The following is a 27,145-nucleotide window of genomic DNA, read 5'->3' as shown; positions in this document are numbered from 1 at the left end:
AGGAAATAAGTTTCTGAGCTAGTATGGACATTGTGAGTGGAGTCTGGATGGGAGTGTCTTTTTTTTTTTAAGGTTTTTGCAAGGCAAATGGGGTTAAGGTTAAGTGGCTTGCCCAAGGCTACACAGCTAGGTAATTATTAAGTGTCTGAGATCGGATTTGAACCCAGGTACTCCAGACTCCAGGGCCGGTGCTTTATCTACTATGCCACTTAGCCACCCCACCTAGCCGCCCCTGGGAGTGTCCTTAAAGAAAAAGAATGAATAGATCTTGGCCAGTATGAGAGATGAGGTTGAGGGAATAACCCAAGTTGACTCAGGTTCGGGCTCAGAGTGACTAAAAGGATGCTTAGACCATCATCAGAAATGGAAGTTGGGGAGGGGCTGGTTTGGAGGAGAAGATTTCAGTTTCGGACTTGTGAGTTTGAGGTTTGGGTAGCACATGTAGGGGAATGTGTCTGATCACTGCCAGAGCAGAACTTGACCTGGGGTAAGGATAGTTCATCAATGGAGATGTAGATCTAAGACTCTCTTAAGTTAGTTGAATATCAGTTCATCTCAGCAAACATTTAGGGAGAAACTGAGAGGAAACTAAGGAATTCATTGTCTAGGGCCATATTATGGGATAATCAAGAGTGCTGATTCTGGAATCAGGGAAATATGAGTTTAAATCTCTACCTAGACCTTCAGAATCTTTGGGCCTCTGGACAAGTCACTTAAACTCTTATCTGCCTCTGTTTGCTCATTTGTAAAATGGAACTAATAATAGCATCTACCTCATAAGGTTATTGTGAAGGTCAAATGATGTTTATAGGTTTAAAGTGCTTTAAAAAGCTGTGAATATTTTATTATTATTATTTGAGGGATGAGATACAGAACATATAAAATATGTAACATAGAATAATGGAGACAAGCAAACTAAGTGCTATGAGAAGTTGGAGAAGAGGAAGGTTATTACCAAGTTGGAGGATCTGTTGAAGCTTCCTGGAGGAGGTGGCTTTGAGTTGGGCTTAGATAGACAGAAAAATAAACTCAAAACTTCTTCATGCTGGTGTAAGCAAACATGGCCCAGGGCTTTGAGGAAGTCCTGTACTTTCCTTTGCCATAGGGTCTGCTTGGATACTATCCTCAAATGGAAATTTCAAACTTCGAAGAAGGCTTCTCATTCTGGGGCCCATGAACTTAAAAAAAAAATCTTCCATTATAATTCTATGTAATATAATTCCATGGTTAACTAAAGTGGTGCAGTGGCTAGAACACCTGGCCTGGAGTCAGGAGGACCCGAGTTCAAATTTAGCCTCAGACACTGGCTAGCAGTGTGACCTTGGGTAAATCACTTAACCCTGTTGCCCTCAGTTTCTTCAACTGTAATGAGATGTAGAAGGAAATGGCAAACTACTTCAGTGTCTTTGCCAAGAAAACCCCAAATAAGGTCAACAACAAATAATCCTATTTATGTTATTTTAAGTATTTAAATATTTAGTTCTGAGAAAGGCTACAAAGATTTCATCAAACTTCCAAAAGGGCCTGTATATAAAGACAGTTAAGAACTCCTTTCTAGAGGTTATATTGCTGTATGTCATAGGGTCTTTGGCTCCCTCCAAGCCTAAGAATATAATAGGATCCAGGTCTCTACCATGGCAGCTAGGTGATTAGAGTGTTGAATCCTAAATATGAGTTCAAATCTTGCCTCAGACCCTTACTAGCTATAAGCCACTGAATATATGTCTTAGCCTCAAGTATCTTCATCTATAAAATGACAGGTTTGGTTTAGATGAGATGACTTCTAAGGCTCTTTATGGTTCTAAATCTATGATCCTTTGAATCTTACACCTCACCCCACCTCTAATCAGGGTGAGGCAGAACTCATAAAAAAGATGGCAAAGCACTTTGTGGATCAATGCTAAATCATAGCAGCTCAGCAAGGGACAGCTTTAGGAGAGGATGCATTTAACAGGAGCTGCCTGGAATGGGGACTGGGCAGAAAGCCATGGAGATGAGTCTGGTCCAGGATGTGGGCCTTGATCTCCTGTTCACAAATTTCCCTTACCAGTATCTTAGGGATTGAGCCTAAGCTTCTCAGAAGAATCTGAATCATCAAGTCTGAACCATGGCATCTGAGCATCATCTTCTTGGAGACTCTGACATCCTCTTACAGCCTCAGATCTGGCAGGGCCTTGAGAGAACAGCTGTTCAGAGGATCCCTGGGCAGAGCTGGATGAGACTTTGGGCTTTGTAACCCTTTGCCTTTTCAGTTCTGAAATGATGGAGGGTAGAGTATTTACTTGGAAGGTTATATGACTTCACTAAAGACCTTCAAGGGCCTGCAGAAGGAGGGTCAGGATGTCTAATCTACCTCTTCCTCAAATTGGGGGTGAGGTGACAAAAAAGAAAAACAAAACTCTTGGAATACATATACATCTAATTGAGCAAAACAAATTCCCATATTGGCTATGTCCTAAAAAACTCCCTTCTATAACATTTCTGGGAAGTGGTTATTTGGTCTTTCCTTGAAGACTGAGGAAGAAGGAGATCCTACTGCACTTAAGGCATTCCAATCTGCTTTTGGACAGCAAGGATATTTTTCCTTTTATTAAGCCACCTGACAGCTTCCTCCTACCACTCCTGGCTCTGTCTCTGGAGTCAAACTGAACAAGTCTGAGCTCTCTTCCACGTGATGTTCAGTCATGTCTGACTCTTTGTGACCTGTCTTCCACATGACAGCTTTACCAGTAATTGAAGACAGCTGACATGTCCCCTCGGACACTTCTCCTCTCTCTCTTCATCCTTTGCCTCTTCTCCTTTCCCCCCACAGATGTCTGGATATGATGGAATCTGCCTTGCCTTCAGGCAGGGCCTCACCTCCTGTTCCTCCCAAGAACTGCATCAGCTATGTAATCTAGAAATTAGCCTCTTATAAGCCATAGGAGAGGGATCCCAACCAAATGAGGGAGGCTGACTCTCTGTCCTTTGAGAGGGTGTGAAGCAGGAACGCTGTGACTGTCTCCCTCATGGCTTCCTATACCCAAGGCTGATGTTGATGTTGTCATGCTGTATTTGTCTCCCTACTCCTTTCACCCCATGCTGTGTTTGAACTGAACCAATGGTGGTTGGAGGCAGACTGAGAAAGGTGGGGGAGACCCAGCCCCTAGAATGGGCAGCACCTCATTGGAGAGGTAATAGTATGTTTAGGACCTTCCTGGATTTAAAGAGGATCTCAGAGAAGAATCAGATAGCCCAACTGCGAAGTGTAGACTATTGATGGTTAGCTTGTTGAAGAGAACATTGTGTGACTTAAACTGGAGACATGCAGAGGCACAAGGAAGGGTTCAGTTCAGTCATTTTTCACTCATGTCCAACTCTTTCTGACCCCTCTTGGGATTTTCTTGTCAAAGATCCTGGAGTGGTTGGCCATTTCCTTCTCCAGATGAGGAAAATGAGGCAAACAGGGATAAAGTGACTTGTTCAGGGTCACCCAGCTAGTACCTGTCTGAAGGCAGATTTGAACTCACGTCTTCCTGACTCCAAGCTTGGCATACTCCACAAGGTAGAAGAGACAGAATGTGTTTGGATCATTTAAGACAAAGATATAACTGAAATATGGAGAGGACAGGATACATAACATTGTATATATGTATGTATGTTTGGGAAGGCTATCTTCAAATACTGTTGAGAGGAAGGATTCTGTTATGGTCCTTCAAGAAATTGCCCCTTAATGCAGCTTATTGATTCATTGACCTCTCTTTTCTCTCATTTAGTGAGGCTCCAAGCACCTGGGCAGCTCTGGGATGCTGAGGAGGACCTGTGTCCTTCAGGGAGGGAGGTGGACTGTCACTCATGTGATTGGTTCCTACCTCTCCTGTCCATTGCAACAAGGAGCCAATGCTCCTTGACTATTCAGGACATAGTTTGGGGTGTAGAAGTTTCCAGGTATAGAAAACTCAAGGAAAGATGTGGATGGCAAAGTAGAGAAGCCACCAAATCACTCTGAAACTAAGAATTGCAAGGTACCTCAGTGACCATCCAGTTGGACAGGTGCCTGAAGGGAATCCCCATCATTACATGATCAATGCTTACAAATGATTATTCATCCAGTCTCTGCTTAGAGACCTTGGAGGAAGGGCAGCCCACCAGTCCTTTCCACTTTGGGGCCACTCTAATTGTTAGGCTATTTTTTTCTGATGTCAAGCTCAAACTGATTTCTTCTATCCATTGCTCCTGAGTCTGCCCACTCAGGCCAAATGGAATAAATATAATAAAAATAATCCCTCCTTTCCATGACATTCCTTAAGTTTTGAAGCCAGCTATCTAGCTTGTCCTCTTTGGAACCCTCCCTTCAGGCTAATTATCCCCAATTCTTAAATCTCTTCAGAGGTAGCTGGTACAGCTTGAATTGTAAAAATGGGAATAATAACAGCATCTATCTCACAGGTTTGTTGTGAGGGTCAATTTACAATAACTCACAACAACTCACAAGAGCTTAATACAATATCTGACTCAGGTTAAGGAATTGATGAGAGACCTTAGTTTTTTAGAAAGTAGGAAGTTCTACTATCCTGAGACTTTGAGTCCCTGGGACTTTCCCCAAATGAACACAGCCCAGTCAGAGACCCCTTGGGCAAGGGGTGATGGTGGGGGATATGCACAGCAATGTGTTGCATCAGAAAGGGCTATGATCAATCACAGAATAAGTCAATCAGTCAGGGGGCCTTTTATTAAACCCCTATTATATGTCTAGGTCTTGTGCTTGATGCTACTTTAAAAAAAACACAGTGAAACAATCATGTCCCTCAAGAAGCTTCCATTCTATAGGTGGAGATACCCATGTATATGTGGATATGTTCAAAGGTAATTTTATGGGAAAGACTAACATCTAAGGGGATCAGATAAGGCCTCAATCAATTAATCATTTGACAAGCATTTGTTAAAGGCTGGGCATTGTACTCTAAGCACTGGGAATAAAAAGACAAAAAGTACACACAGTAAATCATGAGCGTAGATGGAATGGAGAAAACAAGCAATTATTAAACAATTATTATATTATACTAAATGTTTTAGATACAGATACAAGTCAAAAAGAAAGAAAGCCCTGGTCCTCTAGGAGTTTACATTCTAGTGGGGAAAGACAACACACAAAAGGGGGCTGAAAGGGTTGGGGGCAAAGGTGTTTGGGTATAGGGGTCATGGTTTGAAGATCAGAAAGACAGAACATCGTGTCAAGACAAGAATAAAGTCAAGTTGACTTGGACTCTTTTACAAAATGGAGGTTCTAGAGGAAGTTAGCTGTGAGAAAAGTGGGAGCTAGCAGAATGATATTTCAGGCTGAATAGGCTATAGGAGTGGCAAGCTGTTCCTGGGTAAAGATATATTTATAAGTATATACATATGTAGCTGTTATAAGTATATTTACGTAGAATATATACATATAAATGCAAATGTTAGTGGAGAGAAGGTTCTTACAGTTTCATATGGAAGGTTCAGTTGTGTCTTGAAGGAAAAGGATTCCCAGAGAAGGAGGTAAGGAAAGATTGAATTCTTGGCATGGGAGACAGGTGGTCAGAACAACTAGGAGGTCAGTATAGCTGGCTTACAGAATGTGAAGAAAAGTGGAATGTCTAAAAAGTCCAAAAACTGGGGTGGAGGTTGAACTAGATGACCTTGAGGTCTCTTCTGTCTCTGAGAGCATGGAATTCTTCCTAGTGGTAGAAGACTAGCCACACTGACCTCCCAAGATCATGGCTTTAGGAGGGAAATGAAGAATTCTGGGGTGGGAAGAAGTCATTCTCCTTGTTTCCTTTTGTGGGATGGGGATCATTCAGGTCTGTGAGATGAATTGGTAGTCATGACTCAGCCGCCAACCCACAAAGTAAAAATTTTATAAGGCCTTTTGACTCTAGGAACCTCGAGGGTTTATATGTTGCCAGAAGAAAGAAAAGGTTTCTTTAAGAAATCCAACTCTTCCCTTTCTGCTTACTTCTTCTACTCCCCCTAGGCTTTCTCTTTCTTCATTAGCCCCCAGAAATCTTCAGAAAATCTTCAGAAATATGGATTGTGGCTTGTGGTAAGTTTGGCCAAAGAAGTAATTGAATGAATGAATGGGAGAGTGTGAGAAGAAGGGATTGATAATTGTTCTTAGCCTTCGATGCCTCAGGGACTATCTAAATTGAAGAATCTGGCCTTGAAGTGGAGCCCCTGTCCCACAGTTTGCAAGATCCAATAGAAGCTTTGATCCTTTAAAAATTGGGTTGTCCATTGGAATTATTTTAATCATTCATAGGGACTGAGATTATTGGGTAGGCTTCAATATTATAATATTTTAATTTAATTTTTTATTACAAATGTAAACATTAGCAAACATGAACTTTTCAATATAGTTTCATGATTATTCAAGAAGCAATCAAATTTCTTTCTCACTTCCCATCCCTCATTGTCATTCAGGAACCTTTTACTTGGAGGATGATTAGGAGACTGGGAATTAGGAGACAAGGTATCTATCTAGCCATTGATAATAGGTTCATAGATTTAGAGCTATAACTAATTTATTTTATAGATGAGGAAACTGAGACCACACCAGGGAGTTTTTAGTGATTTATTTACCCATTACTACACAATTCTGTTCAAACCCAGATCTCTGCTGAATCTGCTTGGCACTCTCTCTCTAAAATATCACCCACACCAATTTGCCTGTAACCAGACAGGTAACCATTGACATCTTCCCTTGTTTAGTCCTGTCACAAAGACCCCCTTTAGATCAGATACCCTCACAGATCTGGCATTCTATTTTTTCATTCTTTGTATTTATCTCTGGTATTTCACATTTAGTAAGTCCTTAATTAATACTTATTGATTGATTTTCCAGGTTCTACAATCTTTTCCATCTCTGACATTCTGTGCTTCAAAGATTTTCCTAGCTTTGATGTTCTCTGTTCCAAGGCCCCTGCAAGCTCTGACATATGTTCTAAGGTTCCTCCCAATTCTTTCAGTCTATGTTCTAATGTCTCTTCTTACTCTGATATCTCTGTTCGAAAACTCTGTTCCCCTGATATTCTGAATTCTAAGGCTCCTCCCAGCTTTGCTTCAAATTCCCTCAGTTCTAGCTTCATCTGACTAGTGTTGTAAGGAAAGTACCTTACTGTAAACCCTAAAGCCCTGTCTAAAAGTGAATGATTATGACTGTCCTGACAATGGGAATAATTATGTTGAAGATTGTTATGATGAAGACAGTGATCTTTACCCTGCTCAAAAACCTTCTTGCCACCAATCTAGCATCTGATGTTCAAGACCCTTTCCACTGTGACCTAACCCTGATTATTTCTCTGAATGCTCCCTCCATTTCATTCAGGCTGGGCCTGCATGCACAAGGATCAGTACTTTCTCCATTGCATTTATTTGGGGATTTCCTCTGGCTATATGATCTTCAGAGATTTGCTCAAAGCTAATTTTTTTTTTTTTTTTGATTCTGGCCTTTGGCTACATCTACAACCTCTGAACATCCAGAACTGAGCAATTATTCAACATGAAGAAAAGAGATTAGATTTAAAAGAACTTCTTGCCTAAGCATAAAGTTAGATGCTTTGATGAGGGCTTTGGTAGGGACTTTTTTTCTTTAAAGAGAAAGATATCTTTCCCTCTGGTATGAAGCAATAATATTGCTTATATTTCTGTAAGGCTTTTTTAGTTTGCAAAAATATACAGTTGTTCAATCAGGTCTAATTCTTTGTGACCCATTTGGATTTTCTTGGCAGACATGCTGGAGTGATTTGCCACTTCCATTCCCTGCTCATTTTACGGATGAGGAAACTGAGACAAACAGTTAAGTGATTTGCCCAAAGTCACACAGCTTGTAAGCATCTAAGATTTGAACTTAGAAAGATGAGTATTTCTAACTCCAGACTTTGTGCTTTATGCACTGTGCCCCTAACTTCTTCCTTCTTCCCCAAAAGCCACCCAAACCCATGTAGTTACTTACATCTAGATATATGCCATATAGTCTTGTTCAGAAGCACAGGATAAAGACCCAGAGGATGGTCAGAGGAAAAATCTTGGATGGGAGTGGAGCATGAGTGTTGTGTTCCAGTCTTGAAGATTGTAACAGAGAAGACACAGATGCCCAGCCTGGCCCCAGAGGGCCATGCCAAGACCAGCTGGGCTAAGTCACAGAGAGTCGATTTAGTCTTGATTTAAGGAAAGTTTTCAGCCGATCAGAGCTGTCTAGATGTGGAGTGAATGACTGGTCTTAGGAGGTTATGGATTATTCTTCTCTCAAATTGGAGGCAGGGCGGCCACTTGATATCATGGTAAATGTTCGTGCTCAGACAATGGTTGGTCAAATGGAAGTCCCTTTTTAATTTGAAATTTTCATATAATGTGAGAAGGATAGATATGAGAAAAACAAATGTTATTTAAATTTCTGCTTTGTGACAGACCCTATATTCTGGAAGATAGACAAGTACCCCCAAAATCATGGCCTTTGCCTTTGAGAAAGTTACATTCCAATAGTGGACATCAGCCACAGGCAGGCTGGGCAATAGAAAATGCTAAGGCTCCCTAACTGCATGGTCTCCAGAGTCCTGGACTTTGGAGTCAGGAAGACCTTTGTTGAAATCCAGTCTCAGACATTTACTGGTTATGTGACCTTCAGCAAGTCACTTTATCTCTCAGTTTCCACATCTCTAAAGTGGGGATAAATAATAGCACCCACCTTCCAGAGTTGTTGTGAGAATCAAATATGATAATATATGTAAAAAACTTTAAAACTATATAGAAATTACAGCTTTGTAAGATTGTTATAAAATAGAGAAAATTATATGCATACTGCCTACCTTCTAGAGCTGTCGTGAAGAAAACACTTGAAAACTTTAAAATGCTTTAGAAATATGGTTTCCTTCAAATCTTGACTAAAAATCTCACCTTCTGCAAGAAACCCAGTGCAATTGTCTCTCCTGCTTGTCTCTCTCTGCTACTTCTCTCCAGTTGTCTGTTTTTTTTTTTTGTACATAGTAGTTGGCATGTGCTTCTTCAGAGCAAGGGACTGTCTTAACTTTCTTTGTATTCTCAGTGATTGGCATATAGAACACACATAATAAATATTTATGAACTGACTGAGTTATTAAGGGAGAGAGGTGACATGTTCATAGGGAAATTTCAGTGTGAGATATACACACACACACACACACACACTATCAAGGATAGGAAGAGGTGGAGACTGGCTGGAGGCTTCATGAAAGAGAGGTAGTCCCTTACTGAGGCCTTGATAGCTAGGTAGGGAGCTGGCAATATTGGAATTAGAGGTCTAGATGCAAATCTTAGCTTTGTGACCTTGGGCAAGTCACCTCTTCTTTCTGGGTCTCAACTTTCTCCTCTGTAAAATAAGGCACTTATACTTGGGGATCCCTGGGGTCTCTTCTAGTTCTAGACCCTGTGATTAGTCAGAGATTGGGCAATGGTGGTGGCATGGTTATGCATTGCAGGTATGGAAAATGCCCACCCTGATTCTAGAAAGTAGAACAGGCCAGATGTTCAATGGAGAGTCAAGGACTAGAGACCAGGGAAGGGTTAGTGGAAAGTGATAATGATATCATCCCTTTGTGATGATTTACTATATACCTTTCTTGGGGCAGTTAGGTGGTGTAGTGAATAGAGCACTGGCCCTGAAGTCAGAAGAATCTGAGTTCATATCTGGCCTCACTCTCTTGATACTAGTCAGCCTAGTGACCTTAAGTCACTTAAGTCCTTTGCCTCCGCTCCACCTAAAAAAGGAGAAAAAAGTGCTTTTCTTATCACAGCCTTATGAAGTAGGTTATCACAAGGATTATTGTCTTTATTTACAAGGACAGGGAAACTGAGACTCCAAAGAAGTCAGTGATAGAGTTGGAATGGTGGTGGAACCATATTTTGAAGGCCCTTTGAGAGTCATGCTGGGGAGTTGGCTTCTTGAGATCCCTTACTACCAGAGTATTTTGGATTTTGGAACAAAAACAGAAGGTAGATTTAGAAGTCCCACTCAGGGTAGGACACAGAATCTGGCAGCTCAGAACTGGAAGGGACCTAAGCTGTCAGATACCCCCGCCCTTATAACTTCCTAGATCAGGTAGAGGAAGCAGGGATATGCTAATATTTGCAGACCATTTTAAGTTTTATAAAATGCTTTTTAAATATTATCCTAGTTGATCTTCACAATAACCCTGTGAGGTGATAGATGCTATTACTATCTTCATTTTACAATTGAGGAAACTGAGACAGACAGAGGTGAAGTTACTTGTCCAGGGTCATACTAGCTAGCAAGGGTCTGAGTCTGGATTTGAATCTAGGTCTTCCTGACTCCAGATCCATTGTGCCATCTTACTACCTACAGTCTCTGCTTGAACACTTGTAGTGATAGTTGCTTCAGTCTAACTAGCTCACATTCCCATAGAGTTTTATACTGGCTTAAAAACTTTTCCTCCTTTGGGTCCAGTGATTATCATGCTGGTCCAGCAAAGGATATAGGACAGGAGTTCAGAGAATCAGAGAATTTCAAAACTGGAAGGGATCAGTCAGTGCAGGAATCTCCTGGACTTTCCTTCTGGAATCTCCCTAGTTAGAGCTCTTTCCAGTCTGGGCTTGAAGGCCTCAAGTCCTGGGCAATCCCTTACCTTATTAGGCTATTCCCCAGCTCAGAAATTACCAATCCCTGTTGGCAATTTAGTGAAGTTTTAATTCCTGACTCTAAGCTGCAATCTGGGTCCAACCTACCTCCTCAAGCTTATTTTAGAACATTCTTCCTCTGGTACTTAACATTCTTCTCCAAATTGGTTACTTTCAGCCCCATTATACTATCCCTAGTCCTCAGGGGTCTCTGTTCACCCTGCCTGAAATGGATTTCTCTTTGTCTGCTATAATTTACTTTCTTTGTTCAAGTCTTAATTCAGATGCCACCCCCTTTCCTTGTTGGTTGGGGATGGGAAGCTTGTTAGCCGGGAACATAAGAGTATCAGATGAGTCTTGAGTTCTAATGTGGTCTCAGAAACTGACTATCTGTGTCATCCTGGGCAAGCCATGCAAATTAATCTTCTTAAATTCAGCATCTATAAAATGGACATATTAATAGTACCTGCCTCCCAGGGTTGGTGTGAGGATCAAATGAGAAAATACATTTGAAATATATTGTAAATTATAAAGCTCTATATAAATGTTCAATATTGTTGTTGGAGTTATTGTTGTTATTGCTGAATCCTTCCTTTATTGATCTCCTGAGTGAAAGGATTCTCTTCCTACTCAAATTTCCCTGGAGCTCTATTTTATTCTCCTCAGATGCTAATATTGCAATGGAAAGTGCCCTCTGAAGTCAGGGCACATACCTCTGTCACCCTGGACAATTCACTGTGCTGCTGGATGCCTCAGTTTTCTTATCTGGTAAAATGAAGGGGTTAGACTAGATTAACTTTGAAGTCCCTTCCAGCCTTCTGAGTTCATAATTATACCATTTCTTCCATATTGTAATATAAATATAAAGTGGCCTATCCCCAGCACCATTTACATAGCTGTCAGAATGAATGAATATAGAACAAAACACTCATTTTACTAAAGGAGGCTCTGAGGCTCAGAGGGAGTTGTGACTTGTCAAAGTCACTATCACACCTGAGCAGGGGGTCGAAGGCTTGGAAGCTAAGGCTTGATCCATTGTCACTTCCTTCCTCCTTCATCCTCTCTCCCCCTCCTCCCCTTCCTCTCTCTGATGAAGAGAAAGCAGGTCAAGTCTCACCCCTCTCCCAAAGTGGGGCACCCTAGGGGATTTACACCAATCCCTGTTTGTTCCAGGCAGTGTTTCCAAAGCTACCGCCTCCTTTGGACGCCTTTACTATTCTCTCCCTACTGGAGAACTAGGTCAGAATCTAGGGCAACAAGTCCCTATAGAGAAAGAGGCTGGAAACCCAGGGGTGGCAGAACCCACAACTGAGGTCTAAGTTGCCAAGGGATCATGTGTAGCAATAGGATAGCACCCTTCTTCCCTAGGGGGCCAACTGTCTGCCCTGCTTCTTAGTGGGTTAAGTTCCAAAATGGTGGGCTTTCATAGAAAGAGTCCTGCTCTTATATATACAAGTTTGAAGTTTCTAGGCCTGGTTCTATCACCGATTTCCCTGGGTGATCCCTCTACACTAACGGAGGGAGGGATGTATAACACCAGACTATTTATCTCTAAGGTCCCTTTTTTTGTTTTTTAAGGTTTTTGCAAGGCAAACGGGGTTAAGTGGCTTGCCCAAGGCCACATAGCTAGGTAATTATCAAGTGTCTGAGACCAGATTTGAACCCAGGTACTCCTGACTCCAGGGCCAGTGCTTTATCCACTATGCCACCTAGCTGCCCCCTCTAAGGTCCCTTCTAGCTTGAAATCTGTCAATCTTAGAATTGTAGAAAATAAACTATAGAAAACTCTAGAGTTACAGAACAGTAGAATGCTGAGCCTAGAATCAAGAAGACCCAACTTCCTGAATTCAAATGTGACCTTAGTAGCTGTGTGACTCTGGAAAAATCACTTCACCAGGTTTGCCTCAATGGTAAACTATCAACATCTTTGCCATGAAAATCCCAAATGAGGTTATGGCTGAAAAACAGATCCAAAGAACCTTAGAAAATTGGATCTAAGAACTAGAATAATAGAATCCTAGAGCATTTGAAGTTCTCCTGACCCTCTGGTGTCAGAATCTCTACAGCTTCCTTGATGGAGAACTCATCCAGGCTCTGTTCGGTTGCTGTTAAGTGATATGTTCAAAGTCACATAGCTATTTAATATGAGAGGTTGGATTTTACCCTGAATCATCCTGTCTTCAAGGCTAGGGTTCTCTTCACTTCCTGTGCCCCATTTGTCTCTGGGTAAGATAGTAAGGAGTCCCTAAGCCCCATTTCTCAGCATTAGTGTGGAATGTATCTAGCCTTTGGCAGATGCCTGAAGCCCCTCATCAGGCTCAGGGCCAATCCTGGTGTTTTCTCTCCCAAGGGAATCTCATGTCCTCGATTTGTTTCTCACTTTTAAACCAACAACCTTATCAGTCTACTCCACAGAGGCATCTTCACACCCCCAACAAGATATTAATAAGTATTTATGTAGAGATGGAAATATTTAGATTATTTGGGGGGGGAGAGGTGATATTTGGTCTCTTACATAGAAAAATCCTGATGACCCATTCTTTATTCTCATGTGTTATATATGATATGCCTGTGCTTCTGCATGTCTCAGGTTCCTTTGTGTGACACATATATGTATTATGAGTGGACATTGTATGTATCTGTGTATATATGTGCGCTTTTTGGTGTGTATTGGGCCTTCAAATTTCACTGGTGTAAGTATATGTTGGTGAGGAAACCCCTACTAACAAGGCTGATAGGTATTGGCTCTGCATTATATAGTGTTATATAAATTCATCATTATGGTTGATGGAGAGCAAATCTCATTTTTATGGTAATAGATGATAATCTATCCATTCTCTGTTGTTCCTTACATTCCAAGAATGTCAGAATGGGAAGGACTTGGATTATGTAGTCCAGTTCCCTCACTCAACAAATGAAAAAACTAGGACCAAGAGACTGTAAAAGACTTGTCCAGGATCATGCAGCCATTTTGTACTTGGAAACCTGCCCCCTCTCCAGGCAATATATGCCTATGCATAGGAATCATACCCAGGATTTAGAACCGAAAATGAACCTTGGAGATCATCTCTTCCAGCCCCTCAATTTATAAACGGGGCATCTGCAGCCCAGGGAGGGGAAAGGGGATTTGCTCAATTTCACAAAAGCTAGCCTAGTGGCAGGACCAGGACTTGAACCCAGAACTTTGAACCCAGGTTTCCTGGATCTAAGCTCAGTGTTTTGTATGTTGTACCATCCTGAGAACCAAGCATCTAATGCAAGCTCTAGTGTCCCTGGTGTTCTTCTCTTGTGAGTTCTGAGACTTCTTTGCTTTATAGCTGGATGAGTCCCTAGCGATTTGGGTCAATTTAACAAGTGGTTTTGCGGTTGCCTTGTTTGTGCAAGGCCTTATAGCATCTAGTGCAACCCTGTCATTTTTCAGAAGAGGAAACTGAGGCCCTGAGAGGGAAAGTGACTTGCCCAGCTTCACACAGCTTGTAACTGGAAGAGCTGGGATTTGAACCCACGCCTTCTGACTCCAGATCCAATGTCCTTTGCAGTATGCCGCCTCCATATGGGTATGTGGTACATGCATGTGTTTGGGGGTGGGCAATGGGTGTCTGTGAGGAAAAGTGTTGTGTGGGTGGATGCATGTAAGCATGCATATGCCAGCATGCATGTGATGGGGCATTTGCTTGGCTTGGTCCAAGTGTGTCTGAATCTGAGAGGGTTTATCTTACCTCCCCAAGATCTCCTGAATCTGTTTCTCTCTTTTCCCTCACACATCCACTATTCTCCTTCCAGCCTTCATTGCCCCTTCTGTTGATTATTTTTTTTATTTTTATTTTTTGGAGGCAGTAGGGGTTAAGTGATTGACCTAGGGTCACACCACTGGTGGGTTAGTGTATGAGGCAGACGAGAGCCGATGCCATTGTGTCACCTATCTGCTCTCTCTTGCTTGCATTTTTTCAAGTTTTTAAATTTTAAATTTAAATTCTTGTCTTTCCTTTCTCCATTTCACCTTTCACTCAGCTGCCAAAATTATCTGTCTGGCCATACCTAACCAGTTAAGTAGTACAGTGAGATAGAGTGCTGGATCTTAGTGTCAGGAAGCTATGAGTTTAAATTTGGCCTCAGGCATTGATTAACTGTGTGACCTTAGGCAAATAACTTTTCCTCTTAGTACCTCAGTCTCCTCATCTGTAAAATGGGAATGATGATGCTGATATCCTCCTACTAGGGTTATTGTTAGGAGAAAATAATGTTTTATAATATAAAGTTATACATTTTTATGTATTTATGATATAAAATATTTATCAAGTACTTTGCAAATCTAGAGTGCTATATCAATATCTATGTTACTCCTTGTTGTTATTAATTAGCATGTCACTCCAGCTCAGGAATCTGTAATAGCTCCCTCTTACCTCTAGGATAAAATATGAGCTTCTCAATTCCTTATTATATCTGACTCCAGTTGACCTTACTAAGCTTATTTTACATTATTTATAGGATCATATTGGAAGGGTCATTAAAGACATCAAATCCAATCCTTTATTTATAGATGAGGAAACCGAGGTTTAGGTTAAGTGACTTGCCTAGGCTAGCTAGCTCCTGTCTAAGGTGGGATTTGAATCCATAGCTTCCTGATTCTCCAGTCCTCAGTACCCTATGCTTGCTTTCTTCCCCTTAGACCCTTTATGTTTATGTTGAGTCAGAATTCTCTTCCTGGCATGTTTTGAGTTTGTCAGCTACTTCAGCCCTTTGCCCAGTTGTCCCTCACAGACTGGGCCACACTTCCTGCTTCTGCCTCGGGGAATTTCTGGTTTCCTCTGAGCCCAGCTCATGGAAGGCCTGCAACAGAAAGCCTTTCCTCATGCCCCTCCTGGTTAGTCCAGCTCCCAATCTTGTCTGATGATCTATTTACCAGTTTGAGTTCAACCCTGCCCCCATATGGTAAGCATCATGAGGGGAGGGAAGGGAAGGATAGAGAAGGAAGAGGTTGGGGAGGCAGGGGAGGCAGGAGAGCTTCAGAATCGATAAAGTGTTCACCTGAAATCTCCATATAGTCAGGAGTTTTGAGGGGCCCATTCTAGTGCTCCGTTTAAAGGTATTGTTGGCACGTGTGTGTGTGGGGGGTGTGTGCGCGCAAAATTACAGATACACACATGTATAAAGAGCTGTGTTGGTGGCTGAGTATAAAAACGCAATGAAAAAATCCCTTCCTTTTAAACAGCTAAAGAGTATCTTGTCTAGGGCATCCTAAAGGTTTAGTGCAGTCTGAGCTTTAATAAGCTTAAAGTTGCACTAAGATTTTTGGGACTGTGTGTGTGTGTGTGTGTGTGTGTGTGTGTGTGTGTATGTATATGTATGTATTGGGGAGGCATATAGCTACCTAACCAAATGGAGTCAGGAAGTCACAACTGAACAACTAAACAATAACACACACACACAGTCCCAAAAATCTTAGTGCAACTTTAAGCTTATTAAAGCTCAGACTGCACTAAACCTTTCAGGATGCCCTAGACAGATATTCTTTTTCTCTTTGTGTATATACACACAATGCACATATTAGTAACGCATGCACCAAGGTCTATACATATATCAAATTTTGTAGTATATACATAATACATACAACACATGCATACATGGAGGTGTATACATAGACACACAATACACATACATAGATGCAAACATACATACTGCTTATCCATATAAGAACAGGTTTATGCTCTCACTGGTCTAGGGAACTCTATTCATCGAGGCAGCTCATTGGCCAGTTCACATTTAGGTCCAACATAAGGAAAAACAAAAACATGTTCATGTCCAGAAGTGATGGATTAGTTAGTGGAATGGACTCCAAACTTGGCCTTCCTTCATGGTCCTTAGAAATCCTTGGAGGCTGGATGACTGTTCCTTCTGGACATTGTAGAGGATGTTCTTATGGGGTCCAGGTGGGGATGGGACATGTCAGGGCCCTGCCTGAGGGCCCCACCTGAGGGCCTCTTCAGCTTTGGGGAAATGAGTATTATGTTATTGGCAAGAGAGGAAGACTAGAGTTTGAATCATGGCCAGACCATTTGTTGGCAGCTAGAAGCCTTCACCAGTTCGAACTGGAGCTTAATGCATTAAGGTAGGGTTTCTAGGCTGACTCAGAGTAGATATACTTGCTAATGGCGGGGGGGGAGATCATGGGATCTCAGAACTAGGTGAGGCCTTGGGGGTAATCTGGTCAGACCCATTAGAGACCAGGAATCCTATCTTCAATATTTGCCCAAAGGTGCCATTAAGCCTAGGTGAGTCCCTGAGGCTGCAGTGATGCTGCCTAGAGACAGGATCCAGGGAATATGACTGGAGGGGTCCTTCAGGGGTCCTTCAGGCCCCTGGGTGATTGGTACAGTGGATAGTATAGCCAATGAGTCTGGAAGAACTGAGTGCAAATTCTGCCTCAGATGCTTCCTAGCTAGCTGGGCACGCCCCTTAACTTTTGTCTGCTTCAGTTTCTTTAGCTCTGAAATGAGGATGATAAAGGGTTGTTGTAAATACTGTAGTTATCATAGTAGGCATGTCATAAATCTTGTTTCCTTCCCTCCCTTCACCCTCTGTTTGAAGAGATCGAGATCTCACAGCCCTGCTGGGTGGACAAACTCCTTTTCTCAATGGAAGAGAATCCCCTTCCCCTACTGCTTTCCTTCCCCCCCCCCCCCCTCAGTTTCCTGGCCTCTGCTACAAGTCCCAGCTAAGCCCAGCTCCAGTCAGTCTGGATAGATCTTCCCATCCAGGTTTGCCTGCTCTGTCCCTCTTTGTATTGAGAACTCCCAGAGGATGGAGCCTGACTGATGCCTTTTTTTGTAGGCCCCCATGCTAAGCACAAGGCCCAGCACCCAGTAGGTGCCCAGGGCAGGCCAGACTGACGACCTGGGCTAATTCAAAAAGGGAGTCCTGGGAGCTCGGTAGGAGAGAGCCGGCCCCACAGCAGGGGTGCGAAACCTGGGAGAGGGGTTAGTGGATTGCCCTGGCACATGGCAGGAGGAAAAGTGGGGCATTGACAAAAGCTCCTCTAGACCTCAGCTGATGGATAAAACCCATCAGGGCTGTCATGGATCTGTTGGGGCTCCTTGGGGCCCAGCTGGAAGGTCAGACCTAAGACCACCCTTTAGGAAGGACAGTGACCAACCGGAAGTCTAGTGGAAAAGAGATGGGGTGGGTTGGTGGTGGTGGTGGTGTGGGACTGGAGATCTGCCCGGCAGGACAATAGAAATAAGGGCTGGGGCAGGGAGGGCCGGGAAGGTCGAAAGACTCTGGAACTGGACTCACTCTGGAGAGCTGTTTTCTCTCTGTCCCTTTTATTAGCTAGTATTATGGATCAGGCGCTGTGCTAACTGTGCTAACTGCTACTATGTATCAGGCGCTGTGCTAACTGCTACTATGTATCAGGCGCTATGCTAACTGCTGGTTACAAAGAGGCCAAAGATGGACCCACTTTAAAGGAGCTCAGAATCTCACGAGGGACAAAAACACATCTGTGGAAAAAAGCAACAGAGGCAGGATAAAGCAGAGGAAATGAATGGAGCACTTCGGGGAGTAGCTGGAGTGGGGCGGGTGGGGTGGGGTGGGGCCGTCAGAGGAGGGCTGGCCCGTTGCTGCTAGGTCCCAGGGAATGAATGGGAGGGAGAGGGCAGGTGGAGGAGGCATGCTTTCTGCTGAGAAGATGGAAAGGGAATTCTGGCAAGCAGTCTGGAGGCAGGAGGAACTCCCCCAGTGGGAGCAGCCTGAGAAGGATGCCGGAGGATTCCTGACCCAGGGGGAGGCGACCATCGAAGTGCCCTGAGCTTCCTCTCTGTCCTTGGCTGGGGGTGGGGGGGGTGGAGGGGTGGAGAGGGTGGGACTATGGGGAGGGGGACTGAAGGGAGACTTGGCCATGGTGTGGGCTTCAGCTGTTGAATGTCACTCGAATTGTTTCTCTGGTGACATCAGGGCTTTTCTGGAATTATATGGAGGAAAAAAGAAACAACTAGTGTGTCTTCAGGTATCTCTCTCTCTCTCTCTCTCTCTCTCTCTCTCCCCCCCTCTCCCTCTCCCTCTCCCTCTCTCTCCCTCTTCTCCCACCCCCCATTTCCTCCTCTCCTCTCTCTCTCTCTCTTTTTAAAAGATTTTTGCAAGGCAATGGGGTTAAGTGGCTTGCCCAAGGCCACACAGCTAGGTAAATGTCTGAGGTCGGATTTGAACTCAGGTACTCCTGACTTCAGGGCTGGTGCTCTAGCTACTGTGCCACCTAGATGTCCCTCCTCTTTCTTTACCTCTCTCTTCCCTCTTCTCTCTCTCTCTTTCTCTGTCCCCTCTTTCTCGCTATCTCTCCTCTTTTCACATTTTCTCTTTTTTCTTCTCTCTTCCCCTACCCCTTCCCCCCTCTCTTTTTTCTTCTTTTCTCTCTCTCTCTCCCTGTCTCCTCTCTGTCCCTCTATCTCTCCTATTGCTGTCTTTCTCTCTCTTCCCTTATCCCCTTTCCTCCTCTTTTTCTCTTCCCTTCTCTTCCCTTCTCTTCTCTTGTTCTCTCTTCTCTCTCTCTTTACCTCTCTCTCATCTCCCTCCTGCTTTTCTCCTCTTCTTTCTCTATATTTGTCTTTTGTTCTTCACTCTGTTTATTCCTCCCTTCCTGTTTATTTCATGCCATGGATCATTTAATTAAGCTTTTTAAAGTTTGGTTGATTATAAGTACATAGAACCCTAGACTGGGTATTCTGAATTCAAATCCTCTCTCATCTCTCATCTTATTTACTAGCTGTGTGACTCTGGGTATATTCCTTAGCCCCTCCTAGCCCCACTTTTCTCATTTGAAAAATAAGGAAAAATAATACTTACCTCTTAAAGTTGTTTTGGGGATCAAATGAGATAATATTTGAAAAGTGCTTTGCAACCCTTGAAGTGGTATATAAAGAAATACTGGCCACTATTATTGTTGTTGCTGTTGTTATTTTACTAAGTCATTTCATGGTCTTGGGCCACACCCTTATCTGATAGTATAAGTAATTTCTTCATCTGTAGTCCATCACTTCTGCTGAGAGGGTTGAAACAGGTTTCAAGAAATCTGTTCTCTTAAGACCAAAATTGGTCATTGTATTTAAAGTGAGTCCTCTCTGATTGTCTCTAGTGTTTTCATGTCTATTTTTGTATATGGAAGCAACCACTGAGTGCAGTGGATCATCAAGTGCTGAACTTGGAGCTAGATGAATTCAAATCTTGCCTGTGATTATTTCTTAACTCTGACCCTCTCAATCTTGGTGTTCTTATCTGTAAAATGAGGATGACAGTAATAGCTCCTGCCTAACAAAGTTGTTATTGAAGATCAAATTAGATGTAAACCTCAAAACATTCCGTAATTGCTAGTTACTATTACTATTATGAAATAGCATATACATTATTCTGCAGGTTCTACTTTCTTCTCTTTAGGTCAGTTCATACAAATCTTTCCTCTTTTTTTTCCTGTGTTAGTCCTTTGTAACTTCTTATCATTCAGTATTATTCCATTATACTCACATACCATAATTTGGCTGTTTCTTATAGTTGATGGGCATTCAAGTGTATTTTCATTTTGCTACTACTACAAAAAGTGTCTCTAAGTGTATCCAGGTAGATTTAGAAATTTTCTTTCTGTCTTTTAATGCCTTGGGTTCTTGCCCAGTGGTGGGATGGTCAGGCCCAGAGGTATGAAACCTTGGAGAGAATTCTCAAAAAATTTCAAGTTGTTTTCCAGAATCGTCTGATCAGTTCACTATCCGCCCACAAACACATTAGTGTTCCCATCTTCTCACAGTCCCCTCCAGCATCAACTTCTGTTGATTCTTCTTCTGTCTTTCATCTTCTTTGCCAGTTTGCTGGGTGTGAGGTGAAACCTCAGTTGTTTTAACTGCATTTCATCATTCCATTCAATTCAGTGCACCAAACATCTCTTTAGTTCATGATATGATCTGGGTCCTGCCTGAAGCAGGAAGCAAAAAGGACCTTAGTGGGGAGGGAAGGGGGGGGGAGCCTTTAGTGCTGTTCAGTATAAAGAGTCTTGACCCAGGAGACAGGAAATTAAGGACTGACCTACTCAGCCTCAGTCACTGACCTACTGCTTGAAGACTTCCATCTCTTCTGACTTCTCTTGTCAAATGAGGAGGCAATTGTCTAACAAGGGGAATGATTGTAGATGACTCCTGGATAGTCTGTTTTGCTTGACTATGCATTTTTGTTACAAGAGTTTTTTTGTTTTTCTGTAGTGGAGAAATTTGAAAAGAGAGAAAATAGATTTTTTTAATTGAAAAAATAAAATGAAATAAAACAAAAGAAAAACAAATCATAATTAGCATTTATGTAACAAAATTTATAAGCAATTTAAGGAACTCAATTTAATTTCAGAACACTTTACAGATATTTTCTTATTTTACTTGTTATCCCATTTTTATATTATTATCCCCATTTTTAATATGAGGTACTGAGTTTCAGAGTGATTAAGTATCTGCCCAGGATTACACAGCTGGCAAGTGTCTGAGGCAATATTTGATCTTACATTCTTCTGTCTTCAGGACCAGTGCTTTATTCCCTGGTCACCTAGTATTTAAATGACTTCTCTTCTAGCCCTGAGCCCCATTTCCTTGTTCCTGCAGATGGGTAGGACTGCCCTTTACTTATTTCATGTCAGGTTTGCTAACATAGTATTCTTCTCTTTTTTTCTCTTCTTACAGAGTGTTCAAGAAGGCAAGTCCAAATGGAAAGGTGAGTACAGTATATCAAAGTCATCCCTTGCTCTCCCCTTCACTGAATACTAACAATAGCAATTATTCTTATTCTTTTTCCCTTTCTTTCCCTATCTCCCAACCCCTAACCCCCAACCCCCATGGCCCTTAGCTTCTACCTGATCCCTCTGACCCAGATACACATCTATATAGTTAGTGACCCATCTAAAGAAAAAGGAGGAACTAAGATGGAAGAGGGAGTTAAATCCTCTGTCCTCAGGGAGTTTTCAGTCTAGGGGTGTGCTGGTAATTGTTTAATAGCACTCAGGGAAAGCAAATGTAATCACTACACATTTTTAAGTGTAACCTGCTTTATTAACATCTCCTTCATCACTTCCTTAAGTGGAGATAATCAACAAAAGAATAAATCTAGACCAGATTTGTAGCATTTTCCCCCCTCCCTGGCTCTAGCCTCATGATTATCTCAGTCTGAGAGGGAGGTATCTTTAGGGAGCTCTGGTCAGAAGGAGATTCAAAAGCTTGTCCCCAGGACCTTTGGAATGGATACATTCCCTTTTTGGAAGCTCCAGCCCCAGAAGTTCTTCCCTTCAGAATCTCCATCCATTGCTTTCTCTATTTCCTGGGGATTTGCCCTGCCTGCTAGTCTACAGTTGTCCCACCCATAGCCTTAGGAGAGATTTAGTAAGGGTAGAAGTTGGTTATAGGGCTGGGGAGAGGCAAGGGAGCAGAGTGGGGTAGAAGATTCAGAAAGTCATGAATTTGCATTCTGAGGATCTGGGTTTCTTAACAACTTGTGACTTTGGGAGGGTCTTCTCCCCATCCAGCCTCACTGTTCTCAAATGTAAAGCAAGTGACTGTAAATCTAAAGTTCCTTTCAGTTTTTAATCCTGAGTCTAGAGCTGGTTTAGGATTTTGTTGAGGACCCTGTAAGCTGACCATCCTCTAACTGTCTCATGGTCTCTCTCCCCTAGCTCACAGTCTACCTGGGAAAGAGAGATTTTGTGGACCACATTGACATCGTCGATCCCGTCGGTAAATTCCCATTGACTGGGGTGTTTGAGGGCTGGAAACTTGAAGCTGAGAAACTTGGGAGGAAGGATCTGCTCCCAGAAAGATGAGGGTTAAGGGCAGGTTGTATTCCTTCTTAGAGCTCTGTTGGGCCTCCCTGTGCAGGTTAGGGTCTCTGTTGGCCACCAACTTAGGAGGAGAGGAAGAGGCTTGTGTAGCAGTAGGAAGGATTGAGATCTGACAACAGAAAAGATACCCTGGAAGCTTGTGCTATGAGATTTGACTGCAGACTAGTCCTAAGGGTTGTAATGGGGGAAAGAGCCCCCATTCTGCAAGTCAGGAGACCTTGGCTTTTGTCTCTGACTTATATATCCTCTGACAAAACACTCCTTTGAAATTGTTTCTATGACTTAAAGTCATAGGATTATGGGAAAAGGACCTCAGAGACCCATTTTACCAGTGAGGAAACTGAGTCCTGGAAGATCTGTTCTGCCTTGGTAGTAATCCTTATTGGTGGTAGTTGAGCTCAGGTCCTTTGCAGAGCCAATGTTCTTTCTTGTCAGTGTATCATACTTATCTCCCAAGTTCCTAATCTTGGAGTGATCTCTGACACTCCCCTTTCCCAGATCTCTTCAACTACAATATCTGCAGCTCTGCACCATCTCTTGCATTCATTTCCTTCTGCATTCTCATAATCACCATCTTGTTATACTTCCCTATTTCAAAAATAATGGTAAAAGCTTAGGCACCAAGCAAAGAGGAGCTAGGGGTTTCAATGCAAGGGCTCAAATTTGACTTCACAGATGTCATTATGAATTGGTAGACCAAGCCACATGACTAGACCATGACTGTAGATAAGCCTATCTTATTGAAAAGAAATAGGGCAGATAAAAATGGGAAGGGGCGGAGAGAAAAGTATACAGTAGTGTATTAGAAGGTATACTCAAGTACAATCATCTTTTTTATTATACTGTGTTATGGAAATGCTTGTTTATTCCATAAATAAAACTAAATTAGTTCATGAAAAAAGGAAGCATACTCATATAATGAAGTTTGGGAACCAGATTGGAGAGCGCATGGAGAAGGATGTGAGCAAGGTTAAAGGAGAGATGCAGAAATTATTTTGTCATTGACAAACCAAAAATCTTACCTCTGTTGCTTATTTTTTGTGAAACTTGGAGCAAATCACTTCACCTCCCTGGGACTTGGTTTCCTCATCTGTAGAATCAGGAGACCAGATGGCATGGCTTTGCTTCTAGCTCTAGCTAGGATTCTTTCATCTCTAAGATTCCTCTCTTCTCTGAGGGTCTGTGTCTGTGACAGAGACAGTGAGGGAGAAAAAGATGGGATATATGATTGTGCGCACACACATGCAGAGAGACACAGCACTTTAGACAGGATAAGATTTGTAGTTAATATTTATTAATATTTATGTAAAGTAACATATTTCACTACAAATTTAAACACAAAAACAGAGGGAGATGTAGATGGAAAGAGAAAGAGAAAACATGTTACAAAAAGATGCAGACAGGGAGAGGACAGAGGGAAAGGAAGACAGAAACAAGGGGAAGATAGTTTTCTCTCTCTCATCTTTTGCTTCTTCTGTTTCTCTCCTCCCTTCCCTCCCTCTCTTTCTTTCCCTTTCTTTCCTTCTCTCCACATACACACATACATCTATCAGAGAGAGAGAAGGGAAAAAAAGATAGAGTGACATACAGAGAAAAGGGAGATAAATTCAGGCAACACATAGAAAGAGACAAAGAGGAGGGGAGAGACATTGCTGCTGTGTCATCCTCTATCCCTCGGGATATTTTGAAAACATTTAATTATAATTTCTGCTGATTATACATTTGCAAAAGCTTTTCATTCTCTAATTTTTCTCTCTAGTAAGAGAAAGAGAGGCAGCTGGTAGCATAGAAAGAACTTTGACCTGGGGATCTTGAGACCTGAATCATGGTCCCAAGTCCTTTATTAGTTATGTGACCTTGCATAAATCTCTTCCCTTTTCTGTAAAGTGATTGAACTAGATGATCTCTAAGGTTCCTTCCAACCCTGAGACTTTGTCTTTTGTTCTAAGGCCCCTTCCCTCTCATCCCTGACTTTCTGATGTCACTTCTAGCCCTAAAAGATTTGCTGCTATAGATTGTGGTATAGCAGAACTTGTAGTCAGGAAGATGTGGGTTCAGATCTCACTTTCTAATTGTGTGACATGGGGGCTGGTCATTTGATTCCTCTGAGCTCAGGTCCCTTTACTGTAAAATGAGGGTGTTGATCTCTGTAGTATTATTTCACAGGGGTCACTTGTGAGACTCACATGAGAGTGTTACAACCTTTGCAAGCTTCCAAGCCCTCTCAGACTGGCAGCTCTCATTATTGTAGTCTCTCCTAGTTCTGATGCTTCTATATCCTATATTTATTCTAATGTCTCTCTATTGTTTCATGATCTTTTTCCCCTTTCAGAGGCTCTAGAGCTGGAACCTCTCTGGGATGCACTGGTTGGGGGACCAGAGAAATCAGACTGTGGAGAACAGCAACCTTCCCCCCAGAGTCTCCTTTCTCTCATGGGTTCTCTGGTGTTGTGGTATCTGGGAAGGACATGAAAGGATCATGAGGAAGGGAACTCATCCAGTTAGGAGAAAGGGTCCTCTCCATTCAGAGGTAATAGAACAGGAGGCAGGGTGACCCATGAAGGACAGACAGGCTGCCAAATTTCAAGGCGGGGCTTAGAATGGGCTGAGAATATGGAAGGCAGGCTGGTAGGTTCACGGTCCATTTGCTTACTCATTCATTCATCCAACACACATTCACTAAACATCTGCTCTATGTATGGTCTTGTGCTCACTGCTGGGCCACATACTGAGATAAATGAGAAACCATCTGGTAGGGGGAGATAATACACAGAAAAATAGAATGTGAATTAGAAAAGGACAGACACATAAAGAGGACTTGTGAAGTCTTATGAAAACTGAAGGAAGAGATCACTCACAGATATTGGAGAAGAGGGACCTTGGGAGACTTTCTGGGGAGGTTTCTTCCAAGATGGGTCTTGAGGGATGTCAGCAAGGTCAAGATAAGAGTTGGCATGTTTGGAGAGAGTACAGTTTTCAGGGTAGTATAAGAAAGTATAAAACAAGTATATAAGAAAGAAGTATAAAATATAACTTCAAGTCCTGAAGCTTAATTTCTTCATATATATAACATAAGGTAGGGCTTCACTAGATAATTTCTTCAGATCCTCCCATCTCTAGCAATCTGGGATTCTGATAGCTCTAGAGTCAGGATAGCAAGGTCAGAGGTTAGGAGATTTGAGGTGGGAGAAGGATTGGTAGATGAAGGGGTTGAACTTCTGAGTAAGGATGGTGGGTTTGTATAGGTTGGGTTCATTGTGAAGATGATGATGTATTTGGGGTTGGGGTAAGTTTGTGGGATTGCCATTTGAGTTGGGATTGATGAGGTTTTGGTGACATTGGTGGTACTGGAGTGATTGGAGTTTGTAGCAGGGACGGTAGGTTTCAGATGGGGTTGAGGAGTTGGGTTTGAAAGCAGGGTTGGTGGGATTGGAGTTTAAGGCAGGATTGGTGGACAGGTGAAGATGGGGTTATAATAGTATTGGTGAGAGTTCATTATTGGTTAATGGTTTGGGACCCAGAGTTGGATTGCTAAATTCAGAGCGGTAATGGCAAATATAGGGTTGGTATAGGATAGATGGTATATTCAATTCAGTTCAATCCAATTGAACATGTATGAATTAATTAGTAATCATATATCAGGCTAGCTGCTAGATATAGAAACAAAAATTAAGGAGCTTTCATCGTATGAATTTGGGGTTGGGTTAATGGAATTGAGATCTAAAGTCTGGTTGTTAGATGTAGCCTGGATTGTTGAATTCAAGGAGAGGATGATGTGATTGGCTGGGAGTTTGGGATTGGGGTGGTGAGATTGGATGGTGAATTCAGGTTTGGGTGCCTGTAGTCTAGTTAGTAGGTTTGGGTTCCAGAGTAAATAGTTAAGGAGCTCTTGGGACTAGTCTTCCCTCTTTCCCTCCTCATTGTGTTTTTCCTCTCAGATGGCGTGGTTCTGGTGGATCCTGAGTACCTCAAGGAGAGGAGAGGTAAGTCTCCTGCTCTGCCCTTCCTCCCAGACCTCTTCTGTATAGATTCTTGTCTCTTTCTCTATTCATTCTTTGGTTCAGCCCAGCTCCTGACCTCACACTTTCTTTCTCTGATTCAAGGGACCTCAGTATCCATTATCTGTTCCATCCCCCCCCCTTTTTTTCTCCCCTAATCTTTGACTTCCCTTCCTCCTATCCAGCCCACAAATGAGGAAGAAAATAATCCTCATCCTTGTTTATTTTAGCCATACCTCCCTTAGACCACCCTATCTTCCCCCATCTTTTTTTCATTCTAGCCTTTTTTTAGCTTCTTCATTCAAATTTAACCAAGACCTGTTCTTCAGACCAGACTAGCCTCTTCTCCCTTCCCTTAATCCTTTCAATCCCATTCCTCTCAGAAGACTCCCAGACTCTCCTAGCTTCCTTTAAACCCTACCAGATCCCCTGAACTCAGAACCCCCTTCCTATTCTTCATATTAACTAGTCCTCTCCTACATGATTCTAATAGATCTTCTTACTTCCTAATTGCGTATGGACTTCCCCTGAATTTTCCAGCTTCTAACTTCAAGCCTCCCAAACTCATGTTCATTCTCATAAGGGCTCTCTAAACCTTTTCCTCCTCATTCTCACTAAACCTTTAAGGGCTTTTTTTTTTTTTTAAAGCTTATAACCCCTCACTAAGTTCCTG

The 27,145-nt window shown here is 42.4% G+C and overlaps 1 protein-coding gene across 6 annotated transcripts in view; it reads left to right on the top strand.

Moving 5' to 3' along the window:
* ARRB1 (arrestin beta 1) overlaps positions 1 to 27,145 on the top strand; it is a 112,735-nt gene that overhangs the window by 55,110 nt on the left and 30,480 nt on the right. For 5 of the 6 annotated variants that reach the window (XM_074216882.1, XM_074216885.1, XM_074216886.1 and 2 more), the window contains exons 2-4: positions 21,327 to 21,357; positions 22,310 to 22,370; positions 26,413 to 26,457. In XM_074216882.1, the coding sequence (XP_074072983.1) occupies positions 21,327 to 21,357; positions 22,310 to 22,370; positions 26,413 to 26,457 (137 nt within the window). Of the gene's footprint in view, positions 1 to 14,060; positions 14,181 to 21,326; positions 21,358 to 22,309; positions 22,371 to 26,412; positions 26,458 to 27,145 lie in introns of those variants that run through there. The other variant, XM_074216884.1, reaches the window with a different exon arrangement.

Source organism: Macrotis lagotis, chromosome 1 (assembly GCF_037893015.1).
Source record: "Macrotis lagotis isolate mMagLag1 chromosome 1, bilby.v1.9.chrom.fasta, whole genome shotgun sequence".
NCBI classification, from domain to species: Eukaryota; Metazoa; Chordata; class Mammalia; order Peramelemorphia; family Peramelidae; genus Macrotis; species Macrotis lagotis.
Note: the sequence above shows the minus strand (reverse complement) of the source record. Positions and strands in the feature narration are given on the sequence as shown.